The sequence below is a fragment of the Mus caroli genome, unplaced genomic scaffold (assembly GCF_978045245.1).
Source record: "Mus caroli unplaced genomic scaffold, Mus_caroli_1 scaffold_13, whole genome shotgun sequence".
NCBI lineage: Eukaryota > Metazoa > Chordata > Mammalia > Rodentia > Muridae > Mus > Mus caroli.
This window is the reverse complement of record NW_028227268.1, coordinates 18913954-18932200: the sequence shown is the minus strand read 5'-3', so window position 1 is coordinate 18932200 and position 18247 is coordinate 18913954. Positions and strand designations below refer to the sequence as shown.

The following is an 18247-nucleotide window of genomic DNA, read 5'->3' as shown; positions in this document are numbered from 1 at the left end:
CCACTAGGCGCAGCCAGTTTCGCTCAGCAAACTGTTTACTTGTACAAGCTCTTCATAGCACATCTCTGGAAACAGGCTGGCGAAGGGGAGGAGGGGTGCTTCTGCACTAGAGTTGGCGGGGAGGAAGCCAGCTTCGAGGGGCGCATTTGCTCCAGCGGCTGGCTCGTTAGCCCGGCGGGAGGGCGGAGGGGACCTGTGGAAGATCGAGGGGGCTATTCGTTAGGGGCGCCCTGCGCGATCAGCAACACCTGGGTGTACCTCCTGTGCTCCCCATTTCTTTTGGCTCAGGTCCCACTCTAACCCCAGCCTCTGCTGCCTGACAATCACGCCCCATCTGCTGTTCCGCCTCCGCCCCATCTGCCCTGTCCTTAAGAGTATTTGGGGATTCTCACCTTTGCTGAGTGGCCCAAGGTTGGGAGGGAGTTTGGGGCGGCCTGGCTGTTGGGGCTTGGGGAGGCGGACGTCGGACCCTGGAACTCGAGCCTTGCGTTCTGGCCTCGGGCGCCCGGCGAGGTTGGGGATCTGAGTGTAGGGGCTGCGCCCACCTGGGCCGGGAACCCAGAGGAGGAAGAGGCGGGGACAGTACTGGGAGGGTCCCCGCGGGAGCAGGAGGTGGCGGTGGCCTGGGCAACGGATGACCCGGAGCATCCCCCTCCCGTGGGGTCCCGCCCCATGTCTGAGACTCCCCCAACCCCAACCCGTGGATCGTCTTGGGGCGCACCTGCTCTGCACAGTGTGTGCAGGGAGCGCGCCAGCTGAGAGCTGGAGAGGCCATTGAGGCGCGCAGCTTGGCAGAAGAAGGTGAGGCCCGTGTGCGCACGCGCAGGCCGGCCCTGGCGCGCCCGGTTCCGAGCGCACAAGCTCAGCCGCAGGGCCCGCTGCTTCTTGAAATAGTAGCTTGGGGGAGAAAAGTGGGACAGCGGGCTCAGACACTGCTTCCTCGCTCACCTCCATCTTACAGGTGGGGAGATCCAAACAGGACCGAAGGCTACTTGTCTTTCTTTGGCTAAGGGATGGTCTGGGGTCCTGGAAATGGACCCAGAGGTCAGGGCATTCTCTGGAGGCAGGAATCCCCCCTCCCCCCAAGTTCTGTTTTCTGAATTCCAGGTCTGGGAGCCAAGGATGGCTATGCCCACCTTGTCACCTCCTGCCTTGATTTGGGGGGCACAAAGCCTTGATTCAGTAGTTTGAACAGCACCTCGAGGAACAGGGTCTGCAGGCCCGGGGGTTCACCGACCCGATTGCCCTTCATTTGGCCTGAGTAGGGCAAACACAGGCCAGAGGTGAAGAGGGGTGTTCTCATTCAAGACTTCCCGCTGCCCATCAGCCTAACTCCTCACCCATGCACTGAGCCAGACGGTGGTTGTCAGTAAGGACACCCAGGAAGTCCTTGAAGCTCACGATCCCATCACCTGGGAAGACAAGGAGAGGCAATGGGTACTTGTTCTATTTGGAAAGTTTGCCTTGTAGATACTTTAGCGGCTTAAATACACAGAGAATTATTCAGGATTTTCGCCGTCATCGTAACCCTCCCCTGAACCATTCATCTCTTTAAAATAGATTCTTTCCATAAAGTACTAAGATCATTTATTAACAGCTTTTTGTAGAAGTCAAAGGGTTCTAGTGTGTGGAGGGGAAACAGCTCTTGCCCTGGGTGGGGCGGTGGGGGAGGGGGGATGAGACTCAGTTCGAAGGCCCGGAGATTGGGGTGCTGGTCTAGACGGGCTTCCTGGAAGAGGGAACTTTAAGAAACAGAAGACAGCCAAGGATTTTGTAGACAGGGGTAGTAGCATTCATTAGGAGATGGGAGAACACAAGAAGGCAGAGATGGGACACCCACCATCTAAGTCGGCCAGCCGAAGAGCCTCGCACATCTCCTGTGGGCCCAGCTGGATACCCGCGTTGCGCAGGGCAATTTTCATGCTTTGCATGTCCACAGTGCCTGTTGGGCTGCAACTGAACAGTTTGAAGATATCCTGGAAGGCTGAGGATGGAGAGAGGGCCAGTTTGCAAGGTGAACACTGTGTGTTTAAAGACTTAGACTGGCATAGAGGGAAGGTGGTGAGGGTTATAAATACGTTAGGTAACTAATTCTGCCCTGAGCATCCTCCTATCTCTCTCTGCTCCTGGACCTCGGCTCCTTACCTGCCAGCTGCCGGGGTGTCAGGGGGAACAAGCTATCATCCGCCGAGCTGCTCCGGAGAAAGAAGTTGGACATGTAATACCTGTTGCCAAGCTATTCCAGGGCCAGGCAGGCCTTGCTCCCTAAACCAGCACACTCCAGACCTGACCTCCTCCCGTTCCTGCTCTCACCTTTGAGACTTGTCATCCGGCCCTGACCAGTATGGCTGGTTAGCTTCAGAAGGATTCTTGAGATCTCTCAACCTCAGTAAGGCCTCCTCTTTAGTGGTCGTGGCTGCTCCTAGATCTGACTGGGACTGCTGGCCTATCTGTGACTGCATCCGCCCCTTTTGCACCCTGCCAGCCTGCTCCTCGAATGCATCTCGTGTGAGGATATTCCGAGGCTTCTGTGGAGGCCTTGGAGGCAGGGAGAAGGCAAGACAGCCTGGTCAACTGAGGGGTATAGACTCCAGGGGGCCTAGGGGACAAGGCCTGTGGGTGAGCAGGTCCACTTCCTCCTCCCAGGATCCTCAGGGCCAGGCTGAATCCACAGCCCTATAGGAAGGGGCTTCTGTATCAGGCACAGGGTATGAACCCCCAGCTCGGGTGACGTAAAGGACCCTCCTCCAACCTAGTGAGCTGTACCTTCTCAGTGTCGGTGGGGATCTCTTGGTCTTCTGGCCTCTGCTGCCTGAAAGGCAGAAGCACAGGCTCTGAGGCTGCCCCCCAGGCTGCCTCACTGCTGCGATTTGTCTTTTGGTTGCAAGCCCTCCCTCAGAGGCTGCTGGGCTTCCTGCCAGGGCCGGGCACCCGTGGCTTTATTCTTCCCAAGTCTCTAACTCCCTTCAGGTATTTGAATTTGTGATTACTCTCTGGATGCTGAGTCAGGATAGCAGAGGCCCACAAGGAAAAGCAAGCCACAGAATCCCAAAGCTGGGGATGTGGGACATGGGGCCCTGTCCAATATAATAAACCCACTAACCACATTTTAATACATTCTGTGAAACCTCAATACTTGGAAGTAATACAAACCATACAGTGTCTACACTCAGATAACGAGTGAATGAAACTAGAAGCCTGGGACAGAGCTGGAAGATTAAATAATAAGATTTTCCTTATTAAACAATACACTTCTAAACAACACGTGGTGTCAGGTATGGTGATATACATCCATAATTCCAGAACCCTGGGGGGAGAGGCTATCTTGAGCTACATACATAAGACCTTGTTAGGAAGGGAAGGAGGAGGAAGAGAAGGAAGAGGAGGAGGAGGGGGAGAAGGAGGGAGAGGAAGAGGAAGAGGAGGAAGAAGGAGAAGGGGAGGAGGGAGAGGAAGAGGAGGAAGAAGGAGGAAGAGGAAGAAGAGGAGGGGAGGAGGAGGGGGAGGAGGAGGAGGAGAAAAAGTATAATATTAAAATTAGACGGTGCCAGGCATGGTGTCAATAATTCATTCAAGCACTTTGGAAGGATCAAGAGTTCAAGGTCATCCTTGAGTCTACAGTGAGTGTGAAACCAGTGTGGGTTGTCTGAAAACCTGCCTCAAAACAAACAGGGGCTAGAAAGATGGCTCAGATGTTAGGAGCGCTGCTTCCGGAGGTCCTGAGTTCAGTTCCCAGCAACCACATGATGTCTCACAATCATCTGTAATGAGATCTGACGCCCTCTTCTGGTGTGTCTGAAGATAGAAACTGTGTACTCAAATAAAATAAATAAACCTTTAAACAAACAAAGAAAGAAAGCATGGATCAAACGCAAAAACCTCGACCTAAACAAAAATAAAAATACAACGTATTGGGAATGGCGAGACTAAGATGTAACAAACACTGCTCTCAAGGACGTTTGTAGCCCAAGGCACATGTTTCAGAAAAGGAGGTATCTAAAGAGTTTCTGTGGGGCTGGTGAGATGGCTCAGTGGGTAAGAGCACCCGACTGCTCTTCCGAAGGTCCAGAGTTCAAATCCCAGCAACCACATGGTGGCTCACAACCATCCGTAATGAGATCTGACTCCCTCTTCTGGAGTGTCTGAAGACAGCTACAGTGTACTTATATATAATAAAAATAAATAAATCTTAAAAAAAAAGTTTCTGCTGCAAGAAACTAGAAAAAGAAGCGCAAATTACATCTCCAGAAAGTAGGATTAAGATAATAAAAACAAGAGCAAAAATTACGGTTGGAAAGCAGGAAATCAGTAGCAAAATTGTAAACGCCAAAATCTTGTTCTTTGAAAGAACAATGGAGGCTAGGGCTTGGCGAGATGGCTCAGTTACTACAAGTGCTTGCTGGCACCTTTGATGACCCATGTTCAAGGGTCCTTTGGACCCACATGGGAGAAGAGAACTGACTCCTTCAAACTGTCCTGACCTAGGCACACGCCACAGTATGTGTGCATGGATACGTGTGCACACAGCAGCACATAACTAAAAATAGGTGGGACGGGAAGATTCTAGCCTTATGAAAGGGACATCTAGAGCTCACGGATAGTCAATGCGTAATAAAGGAATGTCAAGGGACTATGCCTGTAAGTATGATAACCTTAATGCAATAGACCACCTTGAAAAACAGAAGCTGCCAAAACTTATGGGAAGAAACAGTCTGGATAGACCTGTATCTGCGAAAGAAATCAAACCAACAATTACCTTCCAAAGCAGAGAGAGAGGCCCATATATATTCACAGATGATTTTTTTAAATCAAACTTCTATTGAAGAACTATCACTTCTCTATAATAAATATCTTAACTCAGCTGGTGGGGCCATTACTCTGTACCCCAAAGAGAGAAAGACTTTCTCAGAAAACTACAGTATTCCTCAAGAGTATACATACATACAACATACAAAAATCTTGTTAATCTTTTTTTCTTTTTTAATTGTTTAGGCCAGATGACATAATGTGTTTTTGTTTGTTTTTGTTATTTTTGTTCTTTGGCTTTTTTTTTTTTTATTTCAAGAGAGGGTTTCTCTGTGTAGCCCTGGCTATCCTGGAACTTGCTCTGTAGATCAGGTTGGCCTCAAACTCAGAGATCTGCCTACCTCTGCCTCCTGAGTGCTGGGACTAAAGGCGTGGGCCACCACTATTTGGCATGACACATCCCAACATTTGGGAGATAGAGGCAGGCAGATCACTGAGAGTTCCAGACCAGCAGGGGTACATAGTGAAACCCCATCTCAAAAAAATCGCCTTAAAGGCTTCCCCCATCGCTCTCTCTCTCTCTCTCTGTATGCGCACAAATGAGTTCAAATACTTTTGGAGACCAGAAGAGGGCATCTGGTCTCCTGGAGCTAGAGATACAAGTGGCTGTGAACTGTCCAATGTGGGTGCTGGGAACTGAACTCAGGTACTCTGGGAGAGTAGTAAGCGCTAACCACTGAGAAATCTCTCCAGCACAGATGAAAAAAAAAAAAAAAAGCCGGGCGTGGTGGCGCATGCCTTTAATCCTAGCACTCAGGAGGCAGAGGCAGGCAGATTTCTGAGTTCAAGGCCAGCCTGGTCTACAAAGTGAGTTCCAGGACAGCCAGGGCTACACAGAGAAACCCTGTCTCGAAAAAACAAACCAAACAAACAAACAAACTTAGATAAAACATTAGCAAGTAGAACCCAACAGTATGTAAAAAGAATGGTACATTACCACATACAAGATAAATGCAATAAAATATTTAAATAGAACACTACTGTGCCTGGGCATGGTGACTCACACCTTTAATGCCAGCACTCTGGAGGCAGAGGCAGTCAAATTTCTATGAGTTCGAGGCCAGCATAGTATACTTTGCAAGTTTCTGGGCAGCCAGTGCTATGTAGAGAGACCCTGTCTCAAAGAAGCAAACAAAAAAAGCCCCCAAACCTTTGACTCTTCCAACAATGTGAAGACAGTTAGAAGACAGTTAGAAGACAGTTACAGACTTGGAGATGCTCATTTGAAAAGGACTGTTACCCAATGGGTGGATACTTCATTCCTCCTTAGATTGGCAACAAAATACCCATGAAAGGAGTTACAGAGACAAAGTCTGGAGCTAAGAGGAAAAGATGGACTATCCAGAGACTACCCCACCTGGGGATCCATCCCATAATCAGCCACCAAAGGGACCCTGTTATAGCTGTCTCTATTTTGTATGACACTACAGTGAGACACACACTACACGTTTGTTATACACTGAGAGGGAACAAACCCTAGCATCTCTATGGACTTTGAGTAATGGTGGTGTGCCTGTGTGGGTGTGTGTAACCATGTGTCTCCATTTCAGGATGTCCCTGTGGGGGAGCCTGTAGGGAGTGGGGCAGAAAGGAATCTGCAGGAACTGTCTGTGTCTGCCACTTGTTTAGTGAATCCAAAGCCACTTTCAACAACCTTTTTTTTTTTTTTTTTTTTTTTTTTGAGACAGGATCTAATGTAGCACAACCCAGGCTAGTCTTGAACTTGCCATTTAGCCAGCTAAGATTGTCTTTTATGATATAGCTCTGGCTGGTCTGAAACTTGCTATGCTTGCTATGCAGTCCAGGCTGGCTTTGAATTCAAAGAGATACTCCTGCCTCTGCCTCCCAAGTGCTGGGGTTAAAAGCATGACCACCAAGCCTAGTATAAGGATGTCTTTTAGCTTCTGATTCTTCTGCCTCCACTTCCTGAGTGTGGGGTAACAGGTGTGTGCCAACACCTCTGATTAAAAAATGGAATTTATTTATTTATTTTAAATCCCATCAAAACAATAAACTCTAAAAAGATGAGCTCCAGCCAGACACCTACCTCAGCATCTTCTCTTTGTTTCCATTTTCGATTCCCACCCTTCCCCCTTAGGCCTGCGTTTCTGCCTCCTAACCCCATGTCCTTGTCCCTAGCCATTCCCTTCCGCAGCCTTCTGCCAGGATCTTGATGGGCTTCTCCCTTGGCAGGGAGCTGGTGACCCTGGTCAAGAGGCTGGCCAGGGCCGCCCATGGTGGCATGCTCCTAGCACTCTGCAGACTAAGACAAGAGTTTTGAGAGTTCAAGGCCAGCCCGAGTTACACAGCTGTATCCAGGCTCAAAAGAAAAGAGATGGCTCAGCGGCTAAGAGCACTGACTGCTCTTCCAGAGGTCTTGGAGTTCAATTCCCAGCAACCACATGGTGGCTCACAACCATCTGTAATGGGATCCGGTACCTTCTTCTGGTGTGTCTGAAGAGTGACAGCGTACTCATAGACATAAAATAATTCTTTAGAAAAGAAGAAAGCAGTTGTTGGTGGCACATGTACTCAGTAGGCAAAGGCAAGAGGCCGTCAGGGCTACCTAGTGAGACCCTGTCATATGTGGAGTCTCCCTACATTTTGCTTGAGGCTGTGGCCTCCTGAAAGTTCATTCCATCAGCCTTGCCTTTCCCTCCTTCAAGCGTTCAGACAACATTTTCCAAGGTCTCCCCACTGGCTACAGGAAGACTGGCTGGTCTGCTCAGTCCCACCTCCAGGGAGGCCACATCCTCACATGCTACCCGGATGTCCCTGGCTTTAGGCCTAAGAGACTGAAGCTTGGGATGGAACTTTGAGGCTTCCTTAAGGCTCAAATGGAGCCTTTCAAGGTGGCCTAGTGGTTAGGTGGGAAAGACCAACTCCAGGGAGTAAATAAGTCCTGGCCACCTGGCCAGGGACATCAGAACTCTCAGAGAAACTAAAAAAATAAAAATAAAAAAGTAAAAAAAAAATAAAATGGAAGTGTTACCCCTAAAAAAATTGCTTTTAGAATATAGCATCCAGGTGTGCTCAGTGGTTAGATGGCCTGAATCCTCTAAAACCTGAGCCAGAGCCCAAGCAGGGTGGTGCACACTTGTAACGTCAGCACTCAGGAGGCTGAGGCAGGCAGATCAAGGGTTTGAGGCCAGTGTGGGCTTCATAATGAATCATTATGTCAAAATTACAAGGGCTGAGGACACCAGCCCAGTAGTACAACACTGGCCTAATGATGCCCAGGGCCCAGCACCTTAAAAAAACTCTTCACCAGGGCCAGCACTGGAGGCTTTAATGTTTTTGTCTAGTCATTTCTCTGGGGCTGAGGGGATGACAGCTTAAAATGGATTTTCAGCAATAAGGGATTCCCTTTCTTGGTTCCCGGCACCGAGCTGCAACACAAAAGAGACAGTGTCACTAGGGAATCGGGGGCCTGGGGTCTCCCACGGCACCTGTGGGGGCAGCTGGCCGTCTGTCCTGTCTGCATATCATCAGAGCCTAAGGGCCCTGAAGTCTGCCCGTAAGTGTTCTGTGCCCTAGGAATGTGACCGTCATACTCTCCGGAGGCAGACATCATCGAAACATGCCTGCTTCCTGGTACGGCGTGGCCCTGCCCATTCTGAACCCAGGATTCTCTCCTAGCCCCGGGGAGCTTACCCTCCATGGTCCCCAGGCCTCCTCTGGCCCTGGCTTTTCTATTGCATCCCAGGTCACTGGAATCTTGTTTGTAACAGCCTTTGTGAGGTCATTGAGGTTGGGTCTGCAACTAAGCTTGCCCGTGTCCCCTGCCCAGCCTCTCCCCCTGCAGTCTACTGCTTGATACCTCACCTGTCTATGTGAAAACTGAACCCACCCCACAGGCTAGTGAGGTCCCCCCATGGAAGGACTGAAGGACAACATCACTCACTCCTCTTTGGCTTCCTGAAGCTGAGGGGATGCGATTGGTGTCTGGACAAACTTCACTTCCCCTTGGATGGTAGCTGTCTTGAGCCCTGCCTGGTTAATATCCAGGTAAGAGCAAGCTACATTCCTGGTTTCCTGAGTCCAAGATTTGTGAGCCATGCTTTTGGGGGACTCATCTTGCTTCTCTGAGGATATCTGGGTGATCTGGGTAGCCTGGGCAAACTTGATGGCCTGGACAGGCTGACAAAAGTCTAAAGAGGTATTCTGGGACTTCTCAGATGTTCCTTTGATCATGTTCTCTAAGTTAGGCAAGGTCATGTTGCTGGAGGAGGCTACAGCCAGGGACGATGCGAAGTTGATCAGATCGGCTAGGCCAATGGCTGTGGGCGTGGTGGGTCGAGACACTGGGGGGCTGGATGGTGGTTGGGTGCATTCTGTGTAGACCTGGGATATGGAGATGGGCTTCTTCTCCTGGGGGCTCCTGTGATGCGTTTCTAAGGCCTTCTGTAGACTGTGCTCCGATGCCTGGATGAGCTTGTTTGACCAGAAAAGATGTTTAGAGGTCTGCACAGGGATGGAGCGATAGCCACCCATCTCCTCCTCTTCATAAGGCTTGAGGGATTCGATCCTATAGTTCTGCTGCTCTGGGCTTTCAGTATAGCTGTCTCCTTCAGTCTCAGGCGTAGTTTTAGAGGGTAATTCTGGCTCCATCTCCTCCAGCTGTGGTACTGGACCTAGCTCTGGGTCCACTTTGGGTGGGGGCTCTGTCCTTGGTAACTCTGCTTCTACCTGAAAGGTTTCAATGGAAAGCTAAGGCAACAGGAACTGGACAGCCCTCCCCACCCCCCCAGGACTCCCCCCCTGCCCTCGACACCAAGCTCCCTCCTGCTCCCGTGTGACACACTACCCACCCCTTATCTCCACTTGCTGCTTCTTGGAGACCTGCCTGAGGCAGACAAGGAAGTGTAGGCAGGTGGTAAAGCTGGGTGTGTGACCTGGTACTATAGTCCCACTGCTGCCAAGCATAAAGACACTGCTCTCTTGCCTGCTGCCTCTGTATAAAGCCTCACTGTCTCACCTCTGTATCTTCATCCTCGTTTTCTTCATGGGTGTGATGGTGGTGGTGGCGGGGGTGGTCACTCCTGAGGCAGAAGAAATCAAAATGGGTGACAGAGATCCATGGGAAGGATTGCTGGGGGTAGGGATCTCTAGGGCCCTCAAAGCTCTGGCCTTGTACAGAAGCTGGCAAGAAGACCTCATCTTCTCTACTCCCCACTGCCTCTGTTCCATTAAGAACCCTGGAGTGTCATATTGTGTGTGTGTGTGTGTGTGTGTGTGTGTGTGTGTACAAATATAAATGCTGTGGAGGCGAGAGTCTTAGTCTTCCTTGGTTATTTGCTACCTCATTTTTCAATCATTTTTCAAGACAGGATCTCTCTCTGATGGTGAGGCTCACTGATTTGCTAGAGTGGCTGGAGCCAGCGAGACCCACCCACTTCCTGCTTCCACCTCCCAACTCTAGGAGTACAGCATTGGCAATGTTTGGCTTCTCACCGGGGTGCCCGACATCTGACTAGGCTTGCATACTCGTACACTGAGCACTTTATTCCTAATCTGGTGGTATTAAGATTTCTCCGAGTGTCAGAAGTTTCTGGAGAGCTTACCAATCCACTCTTCAACTCCATGTGGTTGGAGGAAGGGCCTGGTAATCTTTGTTCTGAGCCAAGAGGCCCAGAAAAATGACTCCCAATACACGAAAAGCCCTGTCTTCCCTACCTTGGACAGCTCTCTCTGCCCTCAGCAAAACAGCCATGTCCTGTGTGCTCCACCATAGCCCTCCACCAAGGTTGGAGGCCGAAGGCGGAGACGGGACTGTAGGCAACTCCAGCCTTTCACCTGGACACTGGTCCTAAGATACTGGAAAGGAGCTAAAGATGGGGAGCCCTTACTTGGGTGGCAGTGCTTGATGTTAGGGGAAGGGCTGCGAGCCTAGGGTATTGGGGGGAGGGCCCTGTGCTGGTGGGGCCGGTCCTTACTGTCTTTCCACAATGTCCACTGAATCCTTGCCACAGCAGGGAAATGTACTGATACCTGGTGGGGGGAAAAGGAAAGGGCAAGGAGATTCAGTGTGCAGAGAGTCCCTGAGATGGCGTCAGTTTCTTCCGTCCCTCCCGCCCCGCCTCCAGCCCCATCCACCATTGTCTCTCTCATCTTACCCTTTGCCCTCATCAACCCCTTGCCAGGGTCACCAGTCCTGTCCTCCATGTCTGCTATCCTCTATTTGTCATCTGGCCTTGTCCCAGCTCTTGGACCTACTGCCTCCTCCACAGGCGGGAATGCCCATGGCTCTCCACATTAGCATTAGAGGGGGCTCACTGCCCAGGCTTTCCATAGCTGGTGGCTGCTAAGTCAAAGACTTGAATGCAGGCCTAAGAGTTACCTCCATCTTCTGCTCTGCTATCTTCCGCAGGAGTCCCCGAAGAACTTCTGCACCTCACTGTTTGTCCCCTTTGCTGCTTCTCGAGCTCTTTTTCATCACCCATCACTGACCCAGACCAAGGCCTACACTCCGAGTGTTTGATCTGAGGTCGTGCCAGGGTCCCACTGCTGGTTGGTGAAGTCCTAGAAGGTGGAGTCTCTGGGGGGCATCCTGCAGCCAGGAGGTGGATATCCTGGAAGCTTTTCTAATCGTCTAATGCAGAAGCTGCCCTTTACCCACTGGAAGTGGGGCACCAGGCTGTCTCAGTCTCTCCTCCTCAGGGAGCCATAATCACTGATTGCGAGGGATCATGCCTTCTGTGCATTATGCTAAGTGGGTTCCCACAAGCCTAGGGAAGAGCAGGAAGTGTTAACCTTGCTTTTTGGGTGAGAATGGCTGCCAGGATTCTATCAGCAGCATGAGAACACACTGTGGCTTCTTCCTAGGATGGAAGGGGTAGTCCTTGCATGGCTGGTCCTAGCCTGAGGATTCAGGCACATCTGGACTGAGATGGACTGCCTGGCATGATCTTAGGCCAGCTGTGTGCTGAGGCTCTGAGAGAAGCGTGGACAGGAACTTGCAGGCCAGCTCTGCCTCCTTGACCCACATACTCTTCTGGCTTTCTTCACCCATCCCCCCCACCCCCTTTGCGGGCTTCAGCTCCATTCCACCCCAAGCAGGACTTTTTGGTGCCGCCCAACCCATAGAGCCTTCCTTGCTCACTTGCAGTTTTCCTGGACATCTCTGGTCATTCACACTTCTACCCTTCCCTAAGCTGCTATTTGGAATGGACAGAGGGTGAGTTGGAATTTTGTAAGCGTCATAGCAGCTCTGGGGTCTGGAAGACAAAGTCTGGGGTTGACTCATCTTGGGGCTTCTGTGCTTGACTTGTAAGAAAGCCAAGCTTCAGTCTGTGATGTTGGAGGTATTTTTCAGTGTCCAGTTGCTGCTAATATTCTAGAAACACCAACTCACAGTCTGCAGTCCTGATAAAAACCCATGAGTCCTGATAGGGCTTACTTGGAGAACATACTGGGTTTGTGCATACAAAAGAATGAGTGCGAATCAAGACGACGTTGTTTCTTCCTTCCATGTCTGGCATCTTTCATTTCTTCCCCCTTTGAACTGGGAACAACCACAGCCTTGCTTCCTTCCAGTGTCCTTGGAAGCATCCAGAACTCCATCTTTATGGTGCTGGTGGTAGTTTTCTTCACAGATGCTGTTTATCAGGTCGAAGCTTCCTTCCCTACTTAGTTGATTTTTTAAAAAATATTTATTGTCATCATCATCATCATCATCATCATCAGACAGGAACTATGTAGACCAGGATGGCCTTCCATTCACCAGACTTTACTTTCCTCTGCCTGATGAATGCTGGGATTAAAGGTGTTCATCACTAGACCTAGCCTCCAATCATCATCGTCATCATCATCATCATCATCATCATCATCATCCTGAGACAGAGTGTCACCATGTAGACCCAGTCTGTCCTCAAAACCTCACTATATAGACTAAGGTGGCCTCAAACTCAAAGATCTACTTGCCTCTGCCTCTTGAGTACCGGAATTAAAGGTATGTACCATTATGCCTGATCATTATTGTTATTATTATTTTGGTTTTTCGAGACAGGGTTTCTCTGTATAGCCCTGACTGTCCTGGAACTCACTCTGTAGACCAGGCTGGCCTTGAACTCAGAAATCCACCTGCCTCTGCCTCCCAAGGGCTGGGATAAAAGGCGTGCACCACCACGCCCGGTTGATCATTATTATTTTAAAAAAAGACTTTAAAATGTTATCATTTCAATAATTTTGTGTGTGCCATTTGTGTACAGATGCACTCTTGGAGGCCATAGGGTGTGTGATCCCTGGAGCTGTATTTATATCTAAGAGGTTGTAAAACAACAGATGTGGATGCTGGGAATTGAACAGAGTCCTCTGCAGGGGGAGTATGCAGTCAGCCATTGAGCTATCTCTCCAGCCCCAGGCATCAGATCCATTTAGAAATGGAGTTATATAAAGCTGTGAGTGTCCCAAAGTATTGAGAATTGAGCCAGGTCTTCTACAAGAGACTGGTATGTGCTCTCAACTGATGAGCCACCTCTCTAGCTTCTAGTTGTCCGTGTATGAAACAGGGTCTCACTAACGTAGCTCTTGCTGGCTTGGAACTTTCTAGGTAGACTAGGGTGGCCTCGAACTCACAGAGATCTTCCTGCCTCTGCTCTCTGAGCACTGGAACTAGAGGGGTGTGTGTGTACCACTCCCAGAGTGCAGATTGTTTTTGAAAAAGAGTGTGCATTCTGCCATGGAGCGGAATGTTCTGTGAATACCAGTTATCAAGGAGAGCCATTTAGCTCCTCTAAATCCTGACTCTGTGCCTGCCTGTTCTTAGTCCCTGAGAGGGGGTGATGAAATCTTTAACTGTGATGGCAGATCCCCCTGTTTCCCCTTAGAAGTTGTATCAGTTTTCTTAAGTAAAATGTTAATGGTGTCACACATGCATCTAATGTATTTTGACTGTATTTACCTCCATCACACACTCTTATCCTCTTCCCTCTCACTGAATCACCTCTACTTTTATTTTCTTTCTCTCTTTAAATATTTATTTTTAAATTGTATTTTTAATTTTGTGTATGCCTGTGGGGCTGTGTACAGGTTATGTGCGTGTGAGTGCACATACCACTGAAGGCCAGAAGAGGGCGCACTGAGTCCCCTGGAGTTGTAGGTGGTGATGAAATTTCTGACCTAAGTGCTGGGGTGTGGAATTTGGTTCTACAAGGGCAGTAAGTGCCCTTAACAGCTCGGCTACCTCCCTAGCCCCTACTTCCTCCTACCCTTCCCTGATTCTCTGCATGTAATGTAGCCCAAGCTGGGTTCAAGCTCCCTATGTGATCTAGGCTACCTTTGAACTCCTGATCCTCTTGTCTCTGCCTCTTAGTGCTGGGAATGTAGGTCACATTTGGCCATTGCGTTAGTTTTTCTTTGTGTTCTTTGAAGCTCTGGTGTTAGGAACACAGTCCCTTAGGATAGTTATACATCCTTTTGTTTTGCAGCCCTAAGAATGGAACTTGCATATACTAGGCAAGAACTCCATTTTCTAGCCTGACTTTGGGACCTTTACCTCCTCTCCTGGGCTGCCTTGTCTCGACTCAATAGAACATGCATCTAGCCTTATGCAAGTTGAGATGCCAAGACTGCTTGTCAACCATGGGAGGCTTTCCCCTTTTCTGAAGAGAAAGAGAGAAGTAGGAGGGGTGGTGGGGAGGGAGGACTGGGAGGAGCAGAAGGAGGGGAAACTGGTTGGAGGTAAAGTAAGTAAGTAAGTAAATAAATAAATAATATGATTTAATCAACTAACTACTTAATTAACTTTTGAGATAGAGTCTCATGTTTCTGTGGCTGGCTTTGAAACTTAAGGATGGGTTGTATACTTAGGGGTGACCTGACATTTCTGATCCTTCCATCTCTTTTTTACCAGGTTGCTGGGATTTCAGGCAGGCGCTACCAAACCTGGCTTAACTGGTCCTGGGAGTCAGAGCTCAGCTTTTTAGTGTTAGCACAATCTTTTACTTTTAATCTTTGTGTTTTTATATTTAAAGTGGATTTTTAAATGGCAGCATATAGTCAAGTGTTGCTTTTCCTAATTATTTTCCCCTGGTCCTGGAGATTGAATTCAGAGCCTTTCGTGCCATTGCCATGGATCTATGCCTAGCCCAGGCATGACTTCTTCTGTCTCCTTAGGTAATCTGTACTGTCGAGAAGTCTTTGTGTGGGTGGGGGCGGTGCTGGAGACCGAGCCCAGGACAGTGCTCTTGTCCATGCTAAGCACTTGCTTTAGAAGGGAGCCGAGAAGGCTGCCTTTTGGGTTTAAATGGATTGTCCTGTTATTTGCTTCCACATGTCACTTTGCTCTTTTTTATGCCTCCTCTAGATTATTTGCAGGATTCTGCTGGATTTTTATTATAGCTGTGACTGTCTTGTTATTTTAGTTGTTTTAACTAAACTTATTTTAGTTGAGAAGCCGTGTGTCAAGACCTCTGTAAGGGTCGAATGACCAGTTCACAGAGGTTGCCTAAGAGCATTGAAAAATGCAGATATTTGCAATACAATTCTTAACAGTAGCAAAATTACAGTTATGAAGTAGCAATGACAATAGTTTTTTTCCTTTGGGGGTCACCACAACATGAGGAACTGTACTGAGGGGTAGCAGCAGTCGGAAGGTTGAGAGCCACTGCATTAGGCATTGACTATCCAACTTTATCACTGGCTTCCTTCAAATGGTATTAGGAGAATTTGCCTGTAGCAAGGGAGCCCTTAACAGTGTGATGTCATGTCCTCCTTGTGACCAGACATTTGAAATGGAGCTTAGAGATAAGAGGGCTGAGATATTGCTCAATGGTACAGCATCTGCCAAGCATTTGGGAGTCCCCATGTTTAATCAAGGGGGGGGGAGAGGGGGGAGGGGAAGCAAGAGGGGGTAATGAATATGAATATGGATTCGTAATGATTAACTAAGCAAGAACAGCACACCAGAGAGTTCTTCCTGCTTCTAGAATGTGGAAGGCAGGAGACGAGAGACATATAGGGTCTGATGGAGTGGAGTCAGAAATTGAGAAAGGTCAAAGGTCACACAGGATGCTGAACCAATCTGTCCAGGTGAGTTCTGGGAGCTTGGGAGATTTGAGGTATAAGGGGAGGAGTCAGGGGTCATGGGTGAGGGATGCTTTCTCCCAAACAAGGCATCAGAAGATGCTGACATTCCTGAGGTGTGCCTGGTCTCTGTCTGACCACCCTTAAGTGACACTGGCCAGGCAGTAAGACCTACAGTTGAAAGAATTCCAATGAGCTGCTTTAACGATTTCACTCTTGAACAGGAGCAACTGAAGGCCACCAAAGACTCAACAAAAACAGTCAATCTGCAGATGAGAAGTTGATTCCAGAACAGCAAAGGTGACTTGGGAAACAGGAGGGCAGGAGGGTACTTCAAAGGGAAGCTAATCACTTTCAGTGATTCAAGGACAATGCTAAAATGTATCACATCAAAAAACCAAGCCAAACCAAGCCAAACCAAACCAAACCAAACCAAAGGGAAACAAACAGAGAAAACCAAGGTGCTATAAATAATTACAGATGGCCGCTTTTTGGCAAAGAAAGAAAGAGAGTATTCTTTCTAGAAAACAAGAAAGATTATTTTCAGAAAACAGACCCCAAGTATCAGCTATAGTGCTATTCTAGAATACATTGGCATGTGTCTGCACAGGCATGTGGAGGCTAGAGGACACCCTTGCATGTCCTTCTGCAGGAGCCTTCCACAGGGTCCTTTGAGGCAGGGTCTCTTAGTGATTAATCAGGCCAGCCAGGGGTCTCGGGGACCCTCCTGTCTGCCCTCTTAGCACTGAGATTCTAGGTGCCGCTGCCATATCATACACGGATTCTGGGGGTTGAACTCTGGCTCTCATGCTTGTGAGATACTGACAACCATCCTCTCAAACCAGTAGATGTGACTATGTAATCTAGAAGGGAGATCTAGAAAGAAAAAAAAGTAAAAAGTAAAACATTCCACTGAGAAGAAGGTTCTCAGTGGCTTGGAAAGGCTCCCGGAGCGCTGGGGAGATGGTGCTGGTGTGGACAGGGTTCACACCAGGAACAGCTTATTCACAAACACATGTTTTCATTTTTGCACACGCGTGTGTGTGCATGTGAGTGCTGGGCATCTGGAACTTGTCACCTCCCTGACCCACAAATACTTCTTTAAACAAAAATTAGGAGTACATTGTTGCTGTCTTCAGACACACCAGAAGAGATCATTGCGTCCCATTACAGATGGTTGTGAGCCACCATGTGGTTGCTGGGAATTGAACTGAGAAACAGTCAGTACTCTTAACCACGGAGCCACCTCTCCTGACCCCACAGATGCTTTAAAAAGAGAAACCCCGGTAACTTAGAAGAGGGAGAAACTCACCATGGTTGGCTTTAAAATTTTGATTAGTTTTTAACCTAGAATTTGTTTGTTTGTTTTTACTTTTTCCGAGACAGGATTTCTTTGTGTAGCCCTGGCTGTCCTGGAACTCGCCCTATAGCTCAGGCTGGCCTTGAACTTAAAGAGATTCCCCTGCCTCTGCCTCTTTAGTGCTTGGGAGTTTGCTTTTGTTTTGTTTTGTTTTGAGAAAAGGCCTGCGGCTGCTCTGAGGTATGCCTGGATAGAGGGACCCTGATTTTTTTTTTTTAATCAGCAAATAAACTCGTCAATACTCTTGAATCAGGGATATTTATTGCTTTGATAAAGTTGACAAGGAAATGCTGAGTTTCAGCTATTAGCCACTGTATTTAAGGGCTGAGGACAGAGATGGCTGAGAGTTGTCGCTGCACCATAGTGCTCTCGACCTTGTTACCACACGTTTTTCTTGGAAGGGACCTTAAATCTCATGACCATTAAAACACTACGCGCACCGCGCCGCACCGCGCGCACTCTTGGCTTCCCACTGTGATGACGCAAGGCCTCACCGCTCTTCCGGAAGCCCCAAGCCCGCCCAATCTGAGCACGTTTCTGGCTGACTCCCCACCCCCGCGCCCCCTGCCCCAGCGTGCTTTGGGTATCTGATCCGGCGACCGCCTTTGCAAAGACATTAAATCCCAAACCCACCACTCTGCCAAACGTGCACGCGTGCACCCGCGAATGCAATCCCATTGGAAAGTTCATTAAGACCCCGCACTCATGCAGCCCCAGCTTTTGCACAGCGAGGAATGCTGCAGTAATCAAAGGCACCCAAAGGGCTTGGCTGGGGTTAGCTTTCCTTTCCTCTCCCCAAGCCAACACCAGTTAGCTTTCCCTTTCTCCGCCTCCGACCCGCCATTCTGGCGCCTCCCACCACTCGGCCGCCTGCTCGCACCTGTCACCCCCATGCTGCCCGAGGCTCTGTCAGGGAGGCGGGGAGCGGGCTGGTGGCTGATGCCCCTCCGCCTCCAGTGCGCTCTTTGGCTAGCCCGCTGGAGGGGCGCTGAAGATGATGGGGGCGCTGGCGCTTGTGATGCTGCGGCTTCTGTGACGTTCACGCCAGGGGATATG

At 49.2% G+C, this 18247-nt stretch overlaps 2 protein-coding genes across 2 annotated transcripts; both read right to left on the bottom strand.

Moving 5' to 3' along the window:
• Positions 1 to 4: 4 nt before the first annotated feature.
• Positions 5 to 8502, bottom strand: LOC110305212 (uncharacterized). Its single transcript, XM_021177053.3, has 10 exons — positions 8461 to 8502; positions 2767 to 2812; positions 2314 to 2538; positions 2146 to 2192; positions 1841 to 1984; positions 1341 to 1412; positions 1137 to 1257; positions 722 to 897; positions 393 to 545; positions 5 to 193 (listed from the first exon to the last, which is right to left on the bottom strand). Exons 1-10 carry the CDS (start codon positions 8465 to 8467, stop codon positions 36 to 38), a joined length of 1149 nt encoding a protein of 382 aa, XP_021032712.1. The 5' UTR covers positions 8468 to 8502; the 3' UTR covers positions 5 to 35.
• On the bottom strand, positions 8085 to 18154 carry Spata32 (spermatogenesis associated 32). Its single transcript, XM_021177054.2, has 5 exons — positions 18072 to 18154; positions 10743 to 10797; positions 9785 to 9848; positions 8711 to 9495; positions 8085 to 8195 (listed from the first exon to the last, which is right to left on the bottom strand). The coding sequence occupies exons 1-5, from the start codon at positions 18082 to 18084 to the stop codon at positions 8108 to 8110; spliced, it is 1005 nt and encodes a 334-aa protein (XP_021032713.1). The 5' UTR covers positions 18085 to 18154; the 3' UTR covers positions 8085 to 8107.
• Positions 18155 to 18247: the final 93 nt, after the last annotated feature.